Source organism: Clarias gariepinus, chromosome 3 (assembly GCF_024256425.1).
Source record: "Clarias gariepinus isolate MV-2021 ecotype Netherlands chromosome 3, CGAR_prim_01v2, whole genome shotgun sequence".
NCBI lineage: Eukaryota > Metazoa > Chordata > Actinopteri > Siluriformes > Clariidae > Clarias > Clarias gariepinus.
Window position 1 is genome coordinate 35,172,229 of NC_071102.1, and position 25,211 is coordinate 35,197,439.

The 25,211-nt window shown below is 38.8% G+C and overlaps 2 protein-coding genes across 6 annotated transcripts in view; one reads left to right on the forward strand and one right to left on the reverse strand.

Moving 5' to 3' along the window:
- The first annotated feature begins 77 nt into the window (after positions 1-77).
- LOC128519349 (transmembrane ascorbate-dependent reductase CYB561) lies at positions 78-9,900 on the forward strand. 2 transcript variants are annotated; one of them, XM_053493052.1, is made up of 6 exons: positions 78-315; positions 2,518-2,718; positions 6,072-6,170; positions 6,352-6,455; positions 7,105-7,262; positions 8,582-9,900. In XM_053493052.1, exons 2-6 carry the CDS (start codon positions 2,523-2,525, stop codon positions 8,763-8,765), a joined length of 741 nt encoding a protein of 246 aa, XP_053349027.1. In that variant the 5' UTR covers positions 78-315; positions 2,518-2,522; the 3' UTR covers positions 8,766-9,900. The 2 variants fall into 2 exon arrangements, with proteins under 2 accessions (XP_053349027.1, XP_053349026.1); XM_053493051.1 differs by having other exon boundaries at positions 78-290.
- An 8,888-nt stretch (positions 9,901-18,788) lies between these two features.
- The window catches only part of tanc2a (tetratricopeptide repeat, ankyrin repeat and coiled-coil containing 2a), a 120,624-nt gene continuing 114,201 nt past the window's right edge, over positions 18,789-25,211 (reverse strand). For 3 of the 4 annotated variants that reach the window (XM_053491803.1, XM_053491804.1, XM_053491802.1), the window contains 2 exons: positions 24,616-24,716; positions 18,789-23,357 (listed from right to left, as the gene is read on the reverse strand). In XM_053491803.1, the coding sequence (XP_053347778.1) occupies positions 21,569-23,357; positions 24,616-24,716 (1,890 nt within the window). In that variant the 3' untranslated portion in view covers positions 18,789-21,568. The remainder of the gene's footprint in view (positions 23,358-24,615; positions 24,717-25,211) is intronic. The other variant, XM_053491805.1, reaches the window with a different exon arrangement.

Sequence of the window (25,211 nt, forward strand, 5' to 3'; positions counted from 1 at the left end):
GCGTGGCCAACAGCCTCTCGACACCCAGCTGCTTTATCAGTCCAGTCTGCAGAAGTTAATTCGTGACCGGAGGAAAAGAAAATAAACACACGGAAGAAAAGGAAGGATTTCAGCTCGAACACACACACACGCTGAAGATAAAGTGTAAATTATGAAGCGTTAGGGGGTTCAAAAAGAAGACAAAAACCAGAGGGGAAAAAGAAAGAAGAAGGAAAAAGAAAGAGCCATATTTGTGCGGCGCGTTTGATTCCCATTAGAGCTCGAGCGCACTTTCTTATCAAAGCAGGAAGGTGAGGAACACACACACCTGTACAGGTACACTTCCTGCCTGTATTACATGCAATCCTTATTTCTGGGGATTTTACACCAGCTGCGGGTTTATTTAATGTGTTGCATGATTCTGTAATGATGTTGGATGTGTTAATGATTAGTGTCATTAGTGACACTTCACCTGTTGATGGTTCACTCACCTGCACAAAGCACTGAGAGCTGTGTGGAAAAGAATCATCAAGGTGTGCTGAACATTTTTTAATGGCTTTAACATCCAATATGAAGAACTAGTAACTACACATGGTTACACATGGTTTGCATTAGGGCTGTAGATATAGAATGTTTTAGTAATCGAGTATTCTACCAAAAATTTTATCGATTAATTGAGTAATCGGATAAAATGTACTTTTGCTTAAGTAAACAGCAATGTAAAATATATAAGAGAAACAAAGATTCATTGGTTTTATTTTTAGAAAAATCTAAGTTTATTTTGTTAAATGCATACTGCATTTTATCAAAAATAAACATTGTCATTATTCACAGTACAAGGAATAGCTTAAAGTTGACTGAGATGAATTAAGTGCATTACAGTGTCATACATTTTTATTTTAAAGCCTTTTCTCAGATGCAAAAACAAAAAAAAGGTGTTTCAAATGACTAAGTATCAAAAACACTAAGGCACACATTAAAATAAATAATTATACAAAAACACTAAGTTGTGCAACTTAACTTACAGAACTAAAAGTTTCGAAATTTACAGTTCAGGCATAACATAAGCCTTTACTGAAAACTTCTGTTTGTTTTCTCTTGCTGGTTTCTTCTCCTCTTGGCTCGCTGATTATTTTATTGCAACCTTCAATTTGGAAGCCCGCAACAGAACGCTCCCTCAAATCAATACACAGCTAACTGTTTGCGTCTTCTTCCGCTTTGTGAGTGACGTAAGTGCTTCTTCTTCATTGGTGTTTACTGGCGGCTTGCATCCGGAAGTGTCACGCCAAACAAATAACTGCGCAAAAACATAACGCAAGCTTTTAAAATTCATTAAAAGGAGCTTCAAGGCCGAAGATTTTGTTTTAATCATTTTTTGTAATCTCCAGGAATCGTTTTAGCCGTAGTCTGCATTTGCATATTGAAACTTGATTGGCTGTTATTTTTTATGATGTCACACTGTACAACACTCACTTACTTTGAGAAAGAAGACATCTTCATGTATAAAGTGTTTTTTTTTTTTTAAGTGTATTTAACCAAAGATGTCCCATTTATAGTGGATTTCGCTGTATCGTTATTGGTTAAACGTGTAGCGGTACTGTATATTACACCGCCAAATCCAGCATGGTAATTAAATGATAGCAAATTGCAGTGAAGCACATATGATTGAATTGGAAGCACATATGATTGAATTGTTGTCCTTTTTTTTTTTTTTTTTTTTTTTGCATAACGAGATACATGTATGATCCCCGGCCCTTTTTTACACAGGTGAGTGCAAATGTTTGTGCCCCATCCTTGTTTTGTTATAATGTAACTGAATGAGCAAGAATAGAATGTAATCAATGTAGTCAATATAAATAAAGAGAATATAGTAAAAAAAAAAAAAAAATGCTTTCCTTGACACTGTACAGGATAAGCAGTATAAATAATAAATGAATGAATAATCCAATAATAAAAAGGTTGTAAAATAATCTCAATAATTTTAAAATAATTTAGTAAAAATACAAATAAACTGCAAACACACTTAAAACAAAAAGTTTGCACCCCCTGTGCAATACATAATCTGCTTACTCCTAATCTTTAATTGCTTTTTTGCATGCACATCTGATCTTGCCATTGTGTTGCCACGTCCTGATATTACGTGGCAAGGAACTCATTTGAGAGCAGAAGTGCTCGGGTGATCACACACTGCATCACAATAGCTATATTTCATAAATGATAATCCGTTATCCACTAGGTAGTTTTTAATCTTCTGGCTTTGTGTTTATATAAATTTCCTATTTACATCTATATCATGATATATCAGATTACTGGAGTGTTATATTTGAACAGGGTTGATGGTCAGGGGTGCACATATTTTCTGCCATGTAGTTTATAAACTGTGAATTTGTAAGAAACCAAGTGCAGTATAAGACAAGTACTCAGATGATATGAAGCAAGGACATGCCTGTATCTGATGTCCAGTTGGGCTGATGCTGTATTTCTCATCCCTCCCCCCCCCATCTCTCTCTCTCTCTCTCTCTCTCTCTCTCTGTTTAGGAGTGATGGAGGGTTGGGGTATATTTCGGACATTGTCGTGCTACGTGGTCAGCTGTCAGGTGCTGGGCGTGGCATGCGTGGTGATCACGGGTGTGTGGATGGGCCACTTTCACGGGGGCTACGCCTGGGACGGCTCGCAGCAGCAGTTTAACGTGCACCCGCTCTGCATGGTCATTGGCCTTGTCTTTCTCTACGGAGACGGTGAGACATCAGATACAGTGCTAATTCTGCATCTTTTATTTATTCATTTATTTATTTCCCCCCTGAGGCATTTCTGTAACACAGAATGTAAGACTCATATCGTTTCCAGGATTGAGGATTAAGGAGTGGCAGATTGATTTAGGATTTTGTCCCAGTTACTGATTGGCATGTGCAGGGCAATCACATGTACACAGTCTGAAAAACAGTTTAATCATTTGATAAACAATAAGAGCCAACACCAGTACTGAGCTCTGAACACTTTCTGTGTGTGGAACTGTGAGGCTGTAATTACGAGAAGGAGATTTGAGATGTCAATTCAGGCAGCAGAGAAACAACCAGTTAGTAGTAAGGATGCAAATAAATAAAGGAATATGGTCAAAATGACAAGTAAAGAGTATTTAACACACATTTAAAACATCACTCGGCATAAATCCTGTATTGTCAGGAAAGATTACAAGGTGTATTTCCAGCTGAAAATAAACAATAGAATCGCACAGAAACCAAACACTTGCTCATTTGTTTTCTTTCTTATAGCCTTTTACAACATGGTTTTATCTGTTTATTTATTGTATATTTTTATTAAAAACTGAATTTTAAAATAATTTAATTGTTTTTCTTTTTATACATTGTCATAATCTATGTCTATGTATATACACACATATATACATTTCTATAATTTTTCTTTCTCCTTACTCCCCTTTCCTCTTAGTTTTCCTTCCCTCATCCTTTTCTTTTAGCACTCTTTTTTTTTTTCTTTTTTTTTCTTTGCCTTTCATCTTCTTTTTTTAAAAATTAAACTGTAGTCCTAGTTTTCTTGATAAAAGTCTCTTATCTTTGGTCTCTTTCCATTACTTTTTTCTTTCTTCTGCATTCTCTTAATTTTCTTCTCTTTAATTTTTCACCTTTTAATTTCTTATTCCTTTCCCTTTTCCAAAGTTTCCCCTCCTACTATTTTATTTTTCTTATTTCCTCCTTTCCTCTTCCATCCCTTCCTTTTCACCATGTTATTGTTTACCTCCAGCTCTTATAGTGTTTAAAACTCTATCTGCTTGGACACACACAGACACAGACATTATGCATAATAAGCATATTTCTGGTCCTCTGAGGCTTCACACATCAATCACGTGAGGTTTCTTGAAGCACATGGAGTTCGGCTCTTTTGAAAACTTGAAGGAAAGTTTCATTTTTTAGCTGCAGTATTAAAAGGACTGAGCTGCTTTACTAAAACACGAGTCTGGCTTCAGATCCACACTTTGGATTGCTGCTGGGGATTTGCACTTGGCTGTGAGAGCAGAATACAGCTTAAATTACAGAAGGTTTCTGTCAGGAACTGTTCATTCTAATTGAGGTTGTTTAGTACTATTGTGTAAAACGTATTAAGGGTGGGGCCTCATGTGAACTCGGTTGGTGATTTACAATAAAGCCTTCTCCAGCAAATCCCAAAGATTCTCATTAGGGTTAAGGTCTGGACTCTGTGGTGGTCAGTCCGTATGTGAAAACGATGTTACATGCTCCCTAAACCACTCCTACACAATTTAAGCCCCTGGCATCGTCATCTTCAGATCACAACACTGCCTCCAGAGTCTTGTACGGTAGGCACTAGGACTCTTCTTACCCTGATGCACACAGCAGACCACATGACCTTTTCCCAATTCTCCATGGTCCAATCTTTATGCTCCCTAGCAACTTGAAGCCTCATTAGCCTCACTGATAAATGGTTTTCCTAAGGCTACACAGCTGTTTAGTCCCAATCCCTTGAGCTCTCTTCGCATTGTGTGTGTTTGTTATACGATTAAACATAATCGTAAGTTCTTCTGTTGCTTTTTTTTTTTTATGAATTGATTTCACTTAGTGCTTAAGTGATTTCCTATCACCCTCATTCCTGGTATTACTGCATCCTGTAATTAGTCACTCACTTTCCACAGGTGTTTTCCCTCCAAAGGAAATGATGTCAATACACAAAATGGCATCATATTTAAGGAGACAGTACTGTAGTACAAATACTAGGGTGAATGTTCACTTGTACTTACTTGGACATGTTAAAACCCTTGTGATCACTGATTAAAAATACTCACATGGGAGAAAAATATATAGATTTAAGAGGGTTTAGGCACAAACTGTAAACAGTATTAAAATCAGTATACTCAACCCTATGGACATGGGAAAATTTAGTGATTAATGAATAAAACCAGTGTAAAATGTAACAGTGTAAATTAATTTTAATATTTGATTTGGGAACACTGCATAATATTTTACATTTAAAAAGTATTAAATATTTTTTGTAAGATTTTAAGAAATTATATTGTCTACCATGACCTGCACCAGGGGACGTAAAAGGCAAACTATTGTACAAATGACCCGTATTGCCAGGTCTGGTATAGTTAGTGATGGGAAGATTGCAGTTGCTATGGCAACATTACAGATTGACAGTCTGACCTGACTGCTCTTTAATAAATCAGTTTAAAAAAATAGGAACAGATTAGTGCAGCTGTAGAGCGTGTGAGACGGCGCTATAGATCTGCCTGTGAGCTGAACCAGACTTTGGACAGCTTTGTCTATGAAACCTGTAATGAGTGTATTTATTGTTTAGCTACAGGGTAGCGAGTTTAAATCCCTGACAGAACCAGACGCGTTTTGTTCGGCTAATCTCTTTAGCCGTCACTCGGGCAATTCGATTAGGACGCTGAATCTGAAAGGTCATTGTTCCATTAAAGGGTCAGTCTTTCAGAGTGACATGGCTAAGAACAGGCCTGAGGGCAGCTCTGTACCCGAGAGACGTGTTCAACGTGTTCCTCCCCCAGGAAGGTTTCAAAATATTAGGTTATCAAAAAAAAGAAATACTAATTTGCCAGGGATGACCATATGTCAGTTTCTTTTTTTAAATAACAATTAATATTATTATTCTAGATGCTCTGTAGTATTCTTTACTCTATTAGTGATATTAAAAGGGTTCACCTCTATTTTTTAACCTCATGTCCTTTTCCCTATTCCCCCTTTCCTTTGCTTCCCTCATCTTTCCAACTTTCCTCTTCATTTTCTTTTCTTTTGTCTCATTTCCTTTCATTTCCTCTTCCTTTTTTCTAATATCCTTTTCTCTAACTTTTTTCTTTAACTTTTTCCTGTATACTTTGTACTGTATGTCTTTGCCACTGTATTTAAAAATATTACACATTTTTCCATGTGCTAAAAAAGAAATAAAACGTAATCATACAAGCATACACTACCGATGTGTTATTTAAAGATTATGGTGAAAGCACTGAACTAACCTTTATCAGAGAGAGGGATGAAATTTGAGACTTGTCCTTTGGTTCAGAACTGACCCTGCTGCCGTTTTACTATACCCCACATTGTAGGTGTCCTGGTGTACCGGGTGTTCAGAAATGAGAGTAAGCGCTCGGTGAAGATTCTCCATGCTCTGCTGCACATGATGGCGCTCATTATCAGCATTGTGGGTACGTACTGTCTGCTTATCTGTATATTCATAAATAAACTGACCTTTATATAATTTTCAAGCCCAGTATCTATTACTTTAGCTTACCTGCTCTATATGCTCCATGCTGATAGTTAAGCTGAAAAGACACTTGGATTTATAAAGGTGGATGCAGTGTAACAATGGTCTGTCTCTTTTATTAGGTCTGGTGGCCGTGTTTGATGTTCACAACAAAGCCGGCTTTCCTAACATGAACTCTCTCCATAGCTGGTGTGGCATGCTCACCTTCATCCTCTTCATCATACAGGTGGGCCAAAAGTGATCCTTCCACACCTGAACCCTCACACACCTGGCTCTCATGCTCTCCTACACCTCAACTATCCCATACTCGGCTTTCATGATGTAACTACCCCCCACACTTGGCCATTCAGTCCTCAGTTACTGTACATGTCAACTACCCTTACTTCTGGCTTTTTATTCCTTACTTAGGCTACACCGCAGCTTCCTAACACCTGGTGCTCATCCCTTTACTATCCCCATACCCGGCCCTTTACACCTCAACTACATTAAAAATGGGTTTATAATCCTCACCCACACCCGGAACTGCTTGGACTTGCAGTACTTATCTACACTTTAACTGAATCTACACCGGCCGCAGCTGGGCTTTTTGTCTCTACCTATTGCTAAACTGGTCTTTCAGTTCTGCTGAACTACCCCACACCTGAACTACCCACACCTTGCATTTCATCCTTATTATACCTGAACTACCCACACCTGGCCTTTCATCCTTATTACACCTGAACTACCCCACACCTGGCCTTTTATCTTTACTTACACCTGAACTACCCTACAGCTGGCCTTTCATCCTTACTACACCTGAACTACCCCACAACTCTGTGTAAACTAAACTGTTCAATTTAAATTGAGGTGTGTTTTATTTCTAACTTCCTGTGCAGTGGCTACTGGGATTGGGCTTTTTCCTGTTTCCCTGGGCATCATCAGTGCTACGGAGATGGTACCTGCCACTGCATGTATTCTTTGGCCTGGTACTCCTGGCCATGGCAGTGGGTTCCTCCCTCATTGGCATCACAGAAAAAGCCGTCTTCAGTGGCCTGTGAGTACATCGGCAAATGTTTTGGCATAATATGGAATGCAGATGTTGTATACAAACTTGTGCACATACTGTATGTAGGATCTCGAATTGAGATAAGCAGCGAATTTGCGATCTCTAGGCAGAAGTCATAGCAGCTCCACATTTGGCACTCATCTATCTGCATCTGTTTCAGATTTTGTTTATTCCCATTCAGCTTTATGACAGGACTTGTATTCAGTCAGTAATAGTAGCAGCAGTCTGTATGAAGTTGAAGAGCTTATTTAGAAAAGCGTGAGTCACCAGAGCCTAATGAAAGCTCCAGAAAATGCACCATTGTGTCAAGAGTCTTTCAGCTGGAGGTCATCAGCAGGATGTGTCACTCCAAAAAGTGACTCACTGTGACTCAGTAGTTTGCAGATCGCAACTGATAAATATCATTCACAGTGACGCAACGAACAAGCTTTGTACCATTTTTACTAAAGCACTGAGCAGCTGATGTTCACAGATGTTTCATCCTCACTAGCATAGTGCATTGGTTTGTACAGTAGCTGGAACTTTAAGTCAATGTTTTAATTATTTTCTGGAGTAATAAGGTAAATGTGCATAAGTAATTGCCACTTTGGTTCTTAACTGTCTGAAGCTGTACAAACAAAACAGTTTACAGATCGTCAGTCGACGCAGTTAAAGATAGGTAGCTTACTCCACCGACACAGCGACATTATTACTGATAGCTGGTTCAAATGAGGGAATGAAGATCTGGGTCACATTCATTCTTCTGCTAAACTGAATTTTAATAGTTTGTCATACTTTCTAGTTTCCTAAGGAACAGTTATAAAACCTGTTTATCCTGGAAGAAAATATCTTGTTTTAATGTAGCACTGTAGAAGTACAGTATAAGTAAGGGATAAAACATGGGAAATTTACCGACAGTGGCATGGGGTGATTCATGTTCTACTGTTAAATTACAATGTGCATTGAGAAGAATCAACCCCTTTAAAATAATCACATTTTGTTGCTTTGCAGGCTGAAATGACTACAGACACAGTTTTTGTTTTATCAAGTTACTTAGTGTAACTTTTAACATGAAGTAATTAATGTAAAGTAAATACAGCTGCATAAAACAAAAACTGTCTGTCTTCATTTCAGGCTGCAAAGCAACAAAATGTGATTATTTGAGGAGGAAGGATTTGAAAAGTACAGTATTTTATAACAAGCATCTGTTTTTTTTGTTTTTTTCTCAGTCTCTCTTTTTCTGCCTGAAAAAAAAGAACAGGAAAGAAAACCACTTAGTTATAGTGATGAAGTACTAATGCTGACGTGTTCCCCCTATTGTGTCGTAGATCATCGTTTGCTCCCGAGGAGGTTCTGGCCAATGTTCTGGGCCTGTTGCTGGTGTGTTTCGGGGTCCTCGTAGGCTACGTGGTGACCAGAGAAGAGTTCAGACGACCGCCGAACCCCGAGGAAGAGGCGCTGTCTGTTCATTTCAACACTCTGAGCGAGGACTCCAGGCCCAGCTCGCCTTAACACAGCACTTAGACTTCAACACTCCTCCTATGATGTAGTCTTCAGTCTCCTTACTCCTGTTCTTGTGTGTGTATGTGTGTTCAGTAATAGAAAGCATCTTCATGTCTGTACAGATGACTGTATAAGTGGCAAAATAACATTTTAATTTAAGTATATTTAAAAATCTACAAGTTAGGAAAAATATTTATTTAATGGTGCAGTATGTATGATTTTGTATTTCCACTTTTAATGAGAATTTATACCAGATTGCATTTCATGGACTAAGTGCTGTAGAAGACAACACAATATGTACACTAATGTCCTATTTAGTGGGTTGGAAGCATCACGAGTATTCAGTATTCTAAAGGTGATCACTATTTCGTATTAATGCAGAAGTGTTACAGTGTTACACAGCTAGCATGCTAATTAATACAGAGACAGGTTAGTAGTAAACAAATACACCAAATGCAGCCTGCTAAAGCTTTGATTGCCCTACTGTTACTCAAGTGCATCTAAAAGTTTTTTAAAAAACACATATATTTGATAGGCAGAAGCGTCTGTTAGCGTCTATTAGCTTAGTGTGCTAGCCAAAACTGTTTAGTTAAAAGAACACACAACGCAACAGAGTTGATTGCCTTGAAATATACCATCTGATGAGGAGTTAATAATGTTTATCCGACTTACCAAATACAGTATATCTAACAGTTTTATATACACAGGTTACTGTACATTAAAGCCCCATGACAAAAGCACATCACCTGCCTACAGCTAAAAGGGATAAACACTAACTATTACAGTTACTCACAACAAGAGTGAACAGAATGATCGCACAACTTATTGTTGTCCAGTTTACCCCATTTTAGAGCACAGAAATGCCATTACTCATATAACACACACCATTCGCCAAACACAGACCAATACATACCGTACACTACCATACTAAACAACTGGATAAAGATACAAACGTTCCTACAGTATGTGTGATTAGTAAACAAGTAAACACAGTACCTGTTAAGCAGAAAAACTCTAAAACTCCATCAGTCATTTTGATTTCATTTGCTCACATTCTCATGCTCTCTTCTGATTGGCTACAGCTCCTGCCAGTCATCACTAGGCAGGATGTTTGACATGTCATACATGTTTTTCCCTCCCCTGACTCAATGTCTTTCTTTTTAATTTAAATCAAATTTTATTTTTATTAATTTAAATTTGGACAGAATAATAGCTAAAATGATAATAGATAAAATGTTTTTCAATATTCATTTATTTATCACCTCAAAAGTATTACAAAAATTCTTAAATTCCCAACTATGTGTACATTACCTGTAATGATTTATTTCCTAGGCTTTTGCAAGTAAACAATTGAACATCCATATAATTTAGATTTTTGTATAATTAATTGTGCAGCACTATTTCAGCTGTTTGCAACTTTTTATATTTATCTTAAAGTTAACTACACCCTTGGAAAGTTTCAAAATCTCACTGAGTTCTTGGATTTTTTTTATGTCTGTGACAAAAAAAACAATTGAATTGATATCAGACAACATGGTGACGTCACCCTTTGTGTTTTTGAAGCTCTAATTACTGCAAACTGACTTTTTATTAGAGCTTGTAAGTGTGTTCTAGATCTCTACAGTAGGTTTGAAACTGCTGTAATAGCACAAAATTTTCCGGAAATAATAGTGAAATAATTATAATTATATATCCTCGTCATGTTGTGTTTACAAATAATGCGTTTTTAGCTGTACGAGTAAAAACCATTGAGCTCGTGATTACCGGTTGGAAACTCGTAATTTTCGGAAAGCTCTTATTTGACAGTGTGTAACCTCAGTAAGTTATAAACAAATAGCAACGACAACAACAACAAAAAAGCCAACAGCTTCTGGAATGAGAAGTTAGCTAGTTTGTAGTGTAATGTTAAATAGCGATGTACAGTAAAACCCTGATTTAACATTCAACCTAATGTTAAATCAGCAGTTTAACTTGAATCTTTGAAGATCTAACAAAATATTTTTTTCTAGTCATAATTAATAACATATGGGGCAATTACTCTGTTTAACGTTAAGTTTTCCATCTTACACCAGTGAGGAACATCTCTCTCTCTCTCTCTCTCTCTCTCTCTCTTACACACACACACACACACACACACCTCCAAAACCACACCCTAGAGGATCATGTCTAAGTAACGCCCTCTAGATCAGTGGTTCTCAAACATTTTCTGTCATTCCCCACTTAAGGGGATGGGCAAATTTTCAAGCCCCACTTGTCGTCAAAATGAAAATCGAAAAGTTATATATTTATTGAAATATTAATTTCTAAACCAATAAAATCAAATAACACCAAGTTCAAAACAGATAAAATACAAGTGCATTTTCTATAACAGGCTTTCTTCGTCACTTATCTAGAGCTTTCTTTCAAAGAAGTCGAGTGGCTTATTAATGTCACCGGGGTGTGTTGTCTCTAAGTGTCTTTCTACTTTGTTCGGTCTCATACTGTCTAAGACACAAAACACACACGAGTCTCTCCTCTGACCTCACCATCCCCACAATGAATCCAAGCGCAACATAGGCTTCATCATTACATACAGTACGCTACTGACCCGGTTTGTGTCCACGGTAAAGTTAGTTTTATATTCGCATATTCTCATCTCCGAATTCAACAGCTGCGTAAATAAACCCGCAAATAAGATACCCACAAATATTTCCTCTCTACATTGTCTTTAAGCATCTGCCTTAAATTATACATGTTTAAAAGCATAAACACCATTATTCTATACGGCGCAACAAATGATTTAGGGATCATCGCAAAATGCCGCACACCAACAAAAAGCGTAGAACGATATTGATCTTCCCTTCTGTTCAGCGCCTGAAGGATCAAAAAACAACTTTGTTGCCACATTGGAAACTAGAAATGCCAGACTAGTACTGCCTGATAAAATATTATTTTTTAACAAAAATACAGAAACATTTGCAAACACATTGAAATAAATAAAATTAAATATATAATACCGAATGTTTCCTTATATATTGTTTCTCTGCAATCAACATGCCGACGTTAAACCGTTATTGTTGCACTATGGTTCCACTTTTTCTTTGATGTTATTTTAATTTACTTATATTTATGATCCATTTCTTTGTGTGTGATTGTTTAGTTTCGAGTGTCTGATCTTTATTGTCAATAAAGAAAAGCATGAATTAGAATAGCTACTTTCCTATTATTTCCCACTAATTCCCTCCCGTTCTTTGCGCCCCACCTGTCATGTCTGTATTCTCCACTAGTGGGCGCGCCACACACTTTGAGAACCACGGCTCTAGATCATTGTTTCCCAAAGTTTGGGTGTGGCAGCATAGTGGGCTGTAAGGGTACTGCAGGTGGGCAGAGAGACATAATTAATTACAAATAAATTAAAAAGTTTTTACTTTTCAATTTTATGATTATGTTTAAGATTCCAATAAAATATTTCTTGTTAAGTGTTTACATTTAAAAATAACTCAAAAGTAATAAAACAAAGCTTTCTTCTTCATCTTTCTTGCTCTTGGGTATTGATTAGAGTTGTGATTAAAGGTCTGTGTGGGACGTAGAGGATTTCCACTATTTAAATTGTGCCTAAGCCTTGTTCAGTTTGGGAATGGCTGTTTTAAAGGATGAAAAACATCCATTATGCATCTTGATTGTGTATCGTCAAGGCCTTTCATGTGTCTGTTCTCGTGTGGGTGTCACCAGAAACAGAAAAAGTACATTTTTAAATCCTGATTCACTACAAAGTGCACAATTTAGTCACCACATCCCACAATGCACCACTGCTTTAAGGTTTAATGACATACCCTAGAGACTACAGAATTCCCATAATGCACTTTGTAGGGTTTGTGGCCTCATTATAATCTAAATAATGTATGTAAGTGGACATGCTAGTAAAATGTATGAGTATGGCATAAATATTATTCAGAAATGATGATTACATTATTACTGTATAATCTCTGCTTATCCGTTTATTAGAATGACAGAAACAGGGAACTTTGGTCTGTAAAGGTTTAATGACATCACAGGAGACACGCAAAGCAGAAGTGCCTGAGCTAATCTTGACTAGGTGAAGCAGATTGATTGGATTTTAAACATTGTTCTTATAAGAAAAACATTATTAGATGAAACTCAAGTTTGCTGCTGTACAATGCTTTCAAACATCGCCTCTGTGTGTTCACAGAGCGGCATTACACAATGCACCTTTCCCCATTTACCTTAGCAAGTTGCTTTAATGTGGGCCCTCTGAAATGCAAACAACAGCTTCCTTATCTACTGTACTAAAAGGACTTTTATTTTAAAATATTTTGCTATTGAACTAATGTGTAACAGTGTCGATTCAAACTATCAAGGAAAATTATGCATGATAACAGTTTTTGCTAACAACTGGCCAATTTATGGTTACAGTACAAACTGCTTTTTTTGTGATTTTCTTGTGCATAATTTTTTTTAGCTTATTTCTTAGCCATCAGTCACTAAAAGTTTGTACCACAGCACTGTTGAATCCTTGGTTCGTAGCTGCACATCACAGCTTTGCATCAATGCTGCATATATATATATATATATATATATATATATGTATATATATAGTCCAGTGTAATTGCTGACATGGTGTGTTTATGGAGCATTTAGAAAAGGAGTCTCCAGTGTCAGTGCTTTGTAACAGTCAAAGCTAAAGATGATACATGTACATACTTAGAGTATGAAATGGAAGCATCCTTGATCGCCGATAAGGAAAAGGTTAAAAAGTCAACCATCAGCTGAAAAATTCTCAAGGGCCAGTATGGGAACATTAACAAAAAGGTTCAAGAAAGGTTCAGTGCTCATTACAGTGAGACGCTGAAGCCTAAACTTCAGATTAAACGTAGAGGACTGCTATGCAAGGGTGCTGTGATCTCATATGACGATGAGCGTCTGCACACTTCTGTCCACGCTGTCGGCTCCCTGCACATCTTTGTTTCGAGGTGTTAAAGTATCCTTTCTATAGTCCTGATCCCAATCCATCAGACTTTCACCCGTTTGTTTCCTTGAAAGCAGCTCTACAAGGACAAAGATTCACTTCTGATGAAGAAGTGAAGACAGTGGTGCATTAGTGGCTTGCAGCTCAGACAAAAACATTTTCAATAAGGGTTTTTTTTTGTTTTTGTTGAAACTGTATCTGTCTGATATGTTGTCTTTAATGGAAAAAAGGTGTGAGACTGGGCAAAACTAGTAAACTAGTAAACTAATAAAATCTGGTAGAATTTTTTGGGCATTTTAAAAAAGAATGATGTAATTTCCACACAAATGGACACTGACACACAGCAACTTGATAAAGAAAAAACTTTTTGGACTGCCAATTGTAAAACCTTAACTTTTTGGCAGGACCCATGCCCCGACAGTCTTATAGCTGATCTCCCTTCATGGCTTGTGATTGAGCGTGGTGCTTTAAACTCATCTCTCGCCTCGTTGCTATTTGCTGCCCCAGAGAAATCTAAAGTTGCAGCTAGATCCCACTTCATAATTAATAACTCTCTCAAGATATGGCATCAGATTATTAAGACATTCAAACTGACAAGTACTTCCTTTTTTGCTCCTGTTTGTCGTGACATCGCCTTTAAACCCTTATTATTAGAAACTGTTCGCAGGTTGGGCGAGAAAAGGAATATTCATTTTGGGAGATTTATATATAGACAACAATTTTCCTACTTTTTCTCAACTAAAAGAGAAGATCGACCTTCTTGCTTCGCATTTCTTTAGATACCTACAAATTAGAAATTATGTTTGTTCTACTATGCCGAACTTTGAAACTCTGCCAGCTGATAATGAGTTACACAAACTACTGTACTTACTTGCGTTCCCAATAACCGAAAGTTAGCCACAAAATTGGTAGATTTTTTTACAAGTCAGTTAGACGTCTCTACTAATCATCTAAGAAACGATTGGGAAAAAGAACTGGATATTCGTGTTTCTGAGGAAGCTTGGGGAAAGGGTCTTAAAAATATATACACCTGCTCTATTAATGCTAGGCACCAACTTATTCAGTACAAGATGTTACATAGATTGCACTACTCTAGGGTATTGCACTACTCTAGGGTTAAACTTCACACTTTTTACCCCACTATTTCCTCTCTTTGCAATAAGTGTAAATCTGCTGAGGGTTCACTTGGTCATCTTTTTTGGGAATGCCCTTCTTTCAGAGGTTTATGCTTGTGAACTTCCCTTAGATTCTGCAACTGCTCTTTTTGGCTGCTCAGTCTCCTTGCAGCATCTTAACAATGCTTTCCGAGTGCCTATACAGTATGGTATGATAATCGCAAAAAAATCTATTCTCTGCATGTGGAAGAATAAGTCAAGGCCACTATTCAAGATTTGGTTGTCTGAACTTTTTTCCACCCTTTATGTAGAGAGGCTTAGATATAGTATGTCTGGAAATATAGATCTATTTGAAGTTTCTTGGAGGCCTCTTTTCAATCACCTCTTAAAAATCTCCAATTATTGCGAAACTACTTGAAACCTTGTAATCGTAGTGCCGGTGTTAATACACCATTTCTTTTTGTTTGTTTTCGATCTTAATCTCTTGTTAATACTACCTATAGTGCTGATACTGGCAAATTGATTTTTATTTTTATTTTCACTTTCCCTGTCACTCTGGCTTTAAGTACCTAGGTGATTATATATTAATATTTGTATTTTTATTGTTACTATTATTCATAATGTCATATTGAGTAAAAATCTATTTTTGACCGTTTTTGCCTTTACACAGTGAAGTGGTTGACTGAAGGAGATACTGTGTTTTTTTTCTGTCTGAAAATAAAAATTACCTCAATAAATAAAAAAATTAAAAAACTCAGCTCAAAGTCAATGTTTTTTTTATTTTTAAAAATCTATATTTCATAATCTTGATGTAAAACTTTGTAACTTATAATACATTAAATGATAATTAATTAACTGGTAATTTCGACGCAAAGTTTAACCCGGCAATCTATTAATAAGAAAAGTTTATTAAATATTAGCTTAGAATTTATTTCCAATATGCAGATTCCCAAATTTTCGGTAGCATGTAAGCCAGACTGGATTGGTTGGATCAGTTTTATTAGTTCTGTTCAGTTTACAGAAAAAAAACCCTCGAACATATGTCCAAATGACGAAATATTACATCAATAATATTTAAATACAAGGGCTGTTCTAAATTTATTGCGAAAGTTGGTGTAACGTTTTAATTAACCGATATACTGTAGGTCTAGGTTACTGTAGGTGTAGGTTCAAACTGCACATGTTGGTAGAGTAACTAGTTTTTTTTTCCATAAGTCCCCATAGCTTGTATTTAAAAAACACTGAGCCCCACCTCCCAACAACCCACCCACCCAGCCCAGCCCAGCCCAGCATATACACAAAACAAAGGAATAAATGCTAATTATACTGCAAGTGTGTAATTATGATCCTATTGACCCACAGCCTCAGAGCAGACAAATGCTGTTGCACCCTGTGATCTTGTGCCCCCTTGAAGGGGCATCAAGCAAAGGTTATGGAGAAGGTATAGAGGAAGTTACTTTGCCAGCATGTGAAGGTTGAACCACCTTGGTCGGTAAATAAAAAAAGGTTACACACTTTTGCACTACTTTCAGACCTTGTATATTTAAATAATAAAACTGTATAAGATGTTAGAGGTGAAAATGTTGATTTTTTTTCAGTATGTTTCAGTATGTAATTTTTCAATATCAATAAAGTATCTATCTATCTAGTTATAAAGATGACAAAGTGATATTTAATTATAATAACAGGCTGCAGTTTAAGGTAAAATGAAATAATCAACAGTCTTTAGTACTGTTTTATGTTTAGATGCTTCCTTGATTTTTCTTGGGGTCGTTAAACACACTTTAATTAGCTAATCACTAATTTCTTTGTCTATAAACCCTCTCAGTCATGTGACTTCACCATCACACCCTGGTGTACTCATGATTCCTGTGCCACTGGTTCTTACCACATGTTAAAAGGAATCCTTTAGTCCTTCTCAGCATGTGTGTGTTTCATGAACAACAAGTGGTGTTTGCAAAGAAATCCAGACTTATGGTTGGCAGGGGTCGAATTCTGATAAAATGTGTATGTGAAATGTCATGTAGTAAAATATATTTTTATAAATCGTTCAACCAGTTAACACCATCCGTTTCATTCAACCATTTTTTCTCCAGATTTTCTCCCTAATTTAGTTGTGTCCAATTCCTCCCTGTCACTAGGGGGCTCCCACATTAAGGCTACTACTACGCCCACTCAGTCGGGAGGGCTGAAGACTATCACGTGTTTCCTCTCAACCACGTAACGCCAGCTGACCGCATCTTTTCGAACTCTGCTCGCTCACACACCATTGGAGGGCGGCGTAACACACTCGGAGGACAGCGCTACCCGCTCCTTTCGCTTGCGCGAGCTCACAGACGCCCCTGATTGCCTGTAAAGCCATGATTAATGTTGGAGCACGAAGTACCTCTCATCCCTCCCCTCTGAGAGAGCTCGGCCAATCAGCTCTCTCTAGACCTCTGGCTGCGAGAGGTTACAGCATCACCCAGGAACCGAACCAGGGATAGGGCAAGCACTTTACCACTGTGCCACTCGGAGGCCTCATTTAACCATTTTCAATTGAAAGTTTGTAGTTTCCAGTTTAGTTCTGGTCATCTGATGCCGTCAGGAACCCAAGAAGACTGTTTTCACATCATGTATCAACGCTGCGTACTCACAAAAACTTTGTTTACGCTTGTTTTCACGCTCACGGTCGGATTTACTAACAGTGAAATTAACGTGAGAGTGTGCGTTCTTTCACGCCAACTTGGCGTACGTGTATTTCTTGTGTGTGTTTGTTTTATTTCCGTTGGCGACTCCTAGAGGCAATTATGTTAAATTGCACACTACAAAGTATCGCACCAACACGTGAAAAACATTGCTATTAATTTATAATTGATAAAATGGGTTAATTAACACAATATTTTCCTACCAATTATTTGATTTAGAACATATAAAAGCATTTGCAAATGTATACAACCCTTAGTCTATGGCAATGGCAGTGTTGGCCTTATTAGAGGACATTGTCAGTGGCCGAATCCAAAGGGAACGCGTTTTTAGGGATCTCAGTGATTTTCTGGCCCACGATGATGACTAGCTTATTAGCCGTTTCAGATTTCCAAGAGCTATCCCTTCGGAGCTCTGGGCTGAGTTGGGTTCAAATTTGGAAAGAGAGACAGTGAGGAGCCACGCATTACCCGTTCCCTTACAGGTGCTGACAACGCTTGGTTTCCTGGCAACTGGTTCTTTCCAAAGGTAACTGGCAGATCGCTCGGGGTTAAGCCGTGCAATGCCAGCTGTATGGGACGGGATCATCCGCATGTCTAGCAGGTATATAAGGTTTCCATACCATGCAGTTAACCAGCCAAACATTAAAGCGCAATTTGCAGCGATCGCACGCACATTGCTATAAAGGCGCCATCTGAAGACGAATTTGCATACGTGAATCGGAAACATTTCCAATTAACAAATGTGCAAATAATGTGTGATGCTCAAATGCGCCTAACAAATATTGTGGCGAGGTGGCCTGGGTCAACTCATGATTCATTCAACCTCACAAACAGCATGATTGGGATGAGGCTCCAAGGTGGCAGGGTGCTGTACCGTACAGGTAGCCTGATGTGCAACTCATTAGAAATGGAATCACATGTTGTGGTGATGCAAATTGGTCCACATGTTAGAAACACCTTTTCGACGACTTAAATGGGTTTATGATGACTTCCGCTATGCTTCAATTTTTAAATCGAGTTGAAATCCAAAAGTATATGCCAAGACCACTGTAGACCGTTTACGTACATTTGACACAGAAGCATAAATCAGCTTTTAAGTAAACAGATTTCGTGGTTTTCCTCATGTTCTGAAATTATTCAGGAATCGTTCATTAAATCGGAATCGTCTTGTAATGATTCATGATTTAATATGAAATTGTTTCTTTTCTTAAAAAAAATGTATTAAGATTAAATGTGGAATAAAAAAAAAGACTCATGCAGCCACTAACTGTTTTACCCCAAGGGAGTTTCTTTCAATTCTTAAATTAGTACATTATCATCACCTTTCCATACAGCTGTCTGTAGAGTTTACAATCATGATAAAAATCAATCAAAAAAATGCATTCAATGGTTCTGGCTTTTACTCTTCGTTTACTCCGGCTTAAAACCATGTACAGAGAATTCTGCAAACAGCAAGCTGAGATTTTGAACAAAATACAACTGAAACTTTATAAAACTTAAATAAAAATAATTGTGTGGGAGAAGAAAATATGGGAACGAGGGAAATGATTAAAGCACAGTCCTGTCCTCGCTTTCTCTCTATATATAATTAAGTGAAAACTCACACGCATACGCACACAAATGTAAATGTGTGCATCAGCATAGAGCATGCATTCTAATTAATCACAATTTGTACAATCATTTACACATCAGCCATTAAAAAATGGTTTTAACACATTTGGAAAAAAAAAACAGGCTTTTTTTTCGACAGCAGTTGAAGATGTTTGACTAAAACAAAGGACAAAGAGTTTCCAGTACTGTTAACTGTAAGAGTAATAAAAAGCAAAAAAAAAAAAAAGAGAGAAAAGGTAACTAACGAAACTGTGCTGATAAAGAAAAACATAGTAAAACAAAAAAGATGAAAATCAGAGGCTTAATAGAAGTCACTCCAAACTTCTTTAAAAATAGAAACAAGAAATAAATACAATGTAAGAGAATTTATAACATTTTGGGAAAGTGTGTAAAATGATCTAAATGAAAAAAAAGTGTCTAAAAGTAAAATAAATTCTCAATCCATAATGACTGTATCCTCTCACAAAAACGTCCAAAAAATCGTCCACATGTAATAACGTTCTGTTACCTTCATGAATGTGAACATGAGATGATCGAGATTATACTCCGGAATGTTGCAGTGCCTCCTCCTGTCCGTAAACCGAAGTGCGGCGTTTTAAAGGATCATGGGAACATTTGCATGAAACCAAAACTGCCCTTAAAACGAGGAAAATATTTTTTTAATAATTCACATTACTGATTTACCAGGAGCAAGAAAGCGGAGCACAACGGCACCAAGAGCAAAATAAAGTATGTATATGTTTATATATAATTTTGTACAAACATAACTTAAATCGATAAATATTCATTTTTTTTCTGTCATTACTTTTGCTATGTACACACTGATTTGGGATCACCTTTTATAGCCATATATACAGACAAGGCTTAAGATCAAGGTTGAAGCCTGGCAACGTTGTGGCTTGTTCAGACGTTGTCCCCTAGAGGCATGGACGAGTCCTGAATTGGGCCTCTTCTCTTGGGGTGCAAGATTTCAGACACACTGTGCATGAAACTCATTATTTATGTAGGAGATGTACTGTTTCCAAGGCTTTGCAAAACATTCAGACTTAGGACCATGACATACCAAGCCAATGACAGAAAACAAGCGAATGCACTGGAACAGCCAGTAGAACAGGCACAAATAACTTCTTTATAAATTCAAGCCAATGTTGTACCGGTATGAGTACCTACTCTGTCATCACACACTAACGCAGAAGTATGACTTTCAGATAAACAAACTAGCAACTGGCAATCATTTTGACATCACTGTAATACAACATAAATTATATTTTTAAAGATTTCTTTGGTGCAAATGTATTGGTGAAGCAGGACTTGCTTTGGTGTTTCTTTCCCCCCAATGGTTTGCTCAGCTAAACAGGTCAATTAAACAACTTTCTTCGGACCACTTTTTTCAACAATTAGGACTAGGTTTGCGTGAAGCCTGCCTACAATATCGCACAGTTTTTGTGATTTTTTAAGTGTTCCATAACTGCAGGTGGTGCTATCAATTTACATATCATTCATCATTTTTATCAATAGTGCATTAAGCGGGGTACACCCTGGACAGGTTGCCAATCCATCACAGGCCGTGCACACACACAAGCACTATGGGCAATTTGGAAACACCAATTACCAATGTAATCACCAATGTCTTTGGACGGTGGAAATAAAAACGGAAGGCCCAGAGGAAACCCACCAAGCACGGGGAGAAAGTGCAAACTCCACGGACACAGACCCGAGGCCGGAATAGAACCCTCAACCTTGGAGGTGTGAGGCCACAGTGCAAACTACTACGTCACCATACTGCCTTATCAAATTTTCATTTTTAAATTTTGACTACAGGAAAATGTTTGGCCACGTCTTGTTAGAAGCTGTTTGCCCATCTGTCATGTGTTTGATACAAAAAGCATACGCGCGATTTGCCAATTTGCCAAAATGAAGTATGCAGAGGCATTTAACTAGTCGACCAGCATTAATTGTGTTAGAAATGCAGTTAAAAGTAAGGACAACAGACAGCTTGGTGTGTCAGGAGTAAGTACTGGCTGTTAAGAAGCTCTATTATATCCATTTTCCAATACAATTTTAGGGTTAAGTCACCAGATGTGTTTGAACAAGTCCTGCATATTGGATGTGTTATGCTCTGCAATACTCTTGTTCATCTTAATATCAAAGCTTAAAGTGGCTTTCTGATTAAATGTACCCTTTCTGAAAACCACAGGGGGTCAGACTATCTGTATGACTGATACAAACATCCCATAGTGCAGCATCTCTAGCTAGCATACAGCAGTTACAGTGGCTCAATTCTATTTAGGCTTCTAAAAAAGCATCCTGCATGTCCTGATCCCAAAGCAGATTCTCCTTTCAGGTCCACATGGTAAGTTTTAAGATAGAATTACATCAACGTGTGTTTGGAGGGAATCATGTGAGTCCTAGTTAATATTTACAAGGTGTGCCTCAAACATTGGACTCAACAAATGGCCTCTTTGGTTTGATTGGAGAAGAAGGACCTTGGCGTTCCCCATGGCCCACCTGTCTGTAGTCGCTGTCCTGATAGGCCTGTGAGACCGGCAGCGTTCGTGCCATCTTAACATCTGGGTATGTGGGTGCCTGACTCACCCGGCCTGCGGTATCTGGCCGATAGTAGTCATCCTCTACAAGGTGTCCATTGTGGGCATTGTTAGTGCGATTGTAGTAGGCAAGGTGCCCATAGGTCATATTGCCAGGTGATGTGGCAGGGCTGGAGACCACAGTGTCTAAGGAAGACACGGCCCAGGTGCGTGACGTAGAGGAAGAGGACGAAGGTTGCTGAAGAAACTGTTGAGTCCGTGCTGTCTTGTCTATGATACCCATGAAAGGTGTGCTCCGTGCCCGCATAGCCTCGCCTGGGTAAGTGCCTCCTAAAAGTCGCATGTCAGTGCCTTGTGGTGGAGAAACTGGCGACAGGTCATCACTGTATGCACCCTCGTATGCCAGCTTCAGTGGGATCTCCATTTGTTGCACTGAAGCTGAGGGCCTAAAACCTGGACCTAAATTGGAGGTGGATCCTGCTGTTAGACTGCTGCTAGAGGGTGAGAAGCGTAGGCCAGTGCTCTGAGAGTGGATGAGAGGCCGTGGGGTAGGGCCAGTGGCACTTAGTGGGCGCCGGAGACCATGCGGGTGCTCAGGTGATGATAACTGAGGCTGGCGCTCAATTTCATGTGGCTGGACAGGATAATAAGCAGCTGACTGGCTGCGGCTGATCTGTGGTGCCATTTGACCATAGCGTGGACCTGTGATGTTAGGCCTGTATGCATGTGAGGGCCTCTGAGGGAGCTCCTCTTCAATGTACACACTGCCCTGAATCTGAAGTGGTGTTGAATAGGCCACCTCCCCAAGCTCATCAACATCTCCAGGAACATGTCCTCTCATAGACTGGGCCACGTGAGAGTAAGCGCTGGAGTGGACCGAGCCACTGGTCTGATTTGTGCGTACGATCTGGGCCTTGGCTGGCTGCAGCCATGGGGTTTGCTGCTGCAGTGAGCGCTGGCTGCCCATTTTAGCCAGCGGTGATTTAGGTCTGCCAGAAAGTGCCTCCTGTTGATAGCGGCTTGAGCTGACAGAGGCAGACTGCGGTCTGTAAATGGCTGCATTCTCTGACGTGTAGGCTCCACGGCGTAAAGGTGAGGGAGGCGGACTAAAATGGTAGGATGAAGAGGACGAAGAAGAAGAAGCTTGATGGGCTGGGGAAGTGTGTGGGGGGCTCGGACGATAGTGGGAGGTCTGATGAGTTGGAGAGAGCGATGGAGATGGGGACTGGTAAGCCTGGCGGGTTGGAGAGGATATGGAAGGAGGACTGGGCCGTATATCATAGGCCTGGCCCATGGAAGCACTTCCAGAAAGGTAGGGCAGGTGGCTTGGGGAGGGTGGCATGTTCTGAATGACAGGGAGACCTGAAGGACTTGAACGAGGCTCCGCAGTTACAGCTAGTGGAAGACCATCCAAATCCCGCTCGAGGTAATCCTCATCCTCTTCAAACAGGTCCTGCACTGGCTCCATGTCAGACAGGCGGGGCTCCAGCGGAGGAGGATGCGGCACCATTGGTGGGGCTTGCTCATGGGGAGGGGAAGGAGGCGGATCCAGCTGCTGTTGCTGAGCGACTTGGCGACACTCCTCCTCAACACGCTGCAGCAGACGCTGGATCTCACGGTTATTTGGACACAGGTGCATGGCTTCACTCAGGTCCTCCAGGGCTGCGTGGAATTGCCTACACAAAGAAAGAGATGTGTTGTGTATGATATGGAGATAAAAACACTAACAAATAGACGTTATGTATAGGAAACTTATTTAAGCAAGTGTCAGTGAAGCATTTTCAGAGTTATGGCGTGAGGCCTTACACTGAGTTTTTTTTTTTTTTAGAACTAGCAGTTAGAGTGACATTATGTTGGAGTGCTTGAGGAAGTTGTCTAGCATAAAAACAGTAAAGAAATAAACAAAAGTCTTTTCTAAATGGTGGACAATTTCTCACCATGAATTCAGCCACGCATTTCAACAGTATCTGTTTTTCAGTATATTAGGCAAATGTCAACCATCATTTGTGCCATGAATGGTGGAGAGGCACATGATCATTACCAAGAGGGCTCTATTTTTTGAGTTTACGGCACTCTATGAAAAAGAGGTGAGGTCTATTAGTCCTTTCCCACCTGTAAGTAAGATTATTTCTGGACCGAAAATCTAATTCAGGATCCGCTTCAGGACATACAGTGCATCCGGAAAGAATTCACAGCCCATCACTTTTTCCACATTTTGTTATGCCACAGCCTTATTCTAAAATGGATTAAATTATTTTTTTTTTGTGGACGCCACAAGTGGACTCCAATTAAGCTGCAGAAAAACCTCAAGGATGATCAGGGGAAATAGGATGCGCCTGAGCCCAATTTGGCAAACGCTGTGGATAATTATGTACATGTGCTTTCTTATTTTTAATAAATTTGCAAAAATCTCAAGTAACCCTTTTTATGTTGTCATCATGGGGTGTTGTGTGTAGAATTCTGAGGGAAAAAAAAGAATTTAATCTATTTTAAAATAAGGCTGTGTCATAACAAAATGTGGAAAAAGTGATGCACTGTGAATACTTTCCAGATGCACTCTAATTCTGAACCACAGGTTTTAATTTTTCATTTAATAAAATGTAAACCTATAGCGACACTTGCAGTTGCTATAAACTACCCCTGAACAAAATACTGCACCGTCTGAACCATACATTGTCTAAACTTAGTCAGACCAGCTGTGGCAGGTAATATTCTGCGTGTGTTACTTATAAAAATAATCTGAAAATGTAGAAATAAAGATGTGATGTGACAGATGGAAGGCTGCAGAATAAAAAATAATGCTGAAATGTATGAAAAAGAGCCTTTTAACCCTTAGAGTAACACCATAAAGTTGAAAGTTCACCTCAATACTTAGTCTAGATTAAATTAGAAGGTTTAGGTCCCAGCGCCCTTCCTGTTTGTTGCTACGGTTACCTGCTGCTGCGTTTGGCGCGGGCTCGTGCGTAAAAGGCCTCATAGGATTTGGGTTTCAACTCTAGAGCTCTGGAGGCAAACTCCTCCGCCATGCCAAAGTCCTGCAAGCAACAACAGGGCCGACAGTCATACACGGAGCCATTCGCCTGGGCGCAAGTTGGGCAAGTCACATGCGTACACACACACACACACACACACACACACCTACATACATACACGTATACACACAGACAAATATACACACATACATGACTTGATACGGACACTCATTCTGAACATACATGACAGATTGACATCATGGACACACTTATGAACATACACGTGCACAATTGCATGGACTTAACGCAGATATATGAAAGTTGCCCCACATACACTGATATAGAGACTGAGAGCACACACACAGACACACTTACAGATTCTATAAAGCAGTATTTTTAACCCAACGACTTTTATGTGCCATGACTGTTGCGACAATATTTCCAAAAAACAAAAAGTCTGTAGTTTCGATCTGTTTGAATCTAAATATTCTCAAGACAGACAAAATAAAACCCTGAACTCGACAGACCAAAAAAGAAAAAAAAAAAAAAAGTGGCTGG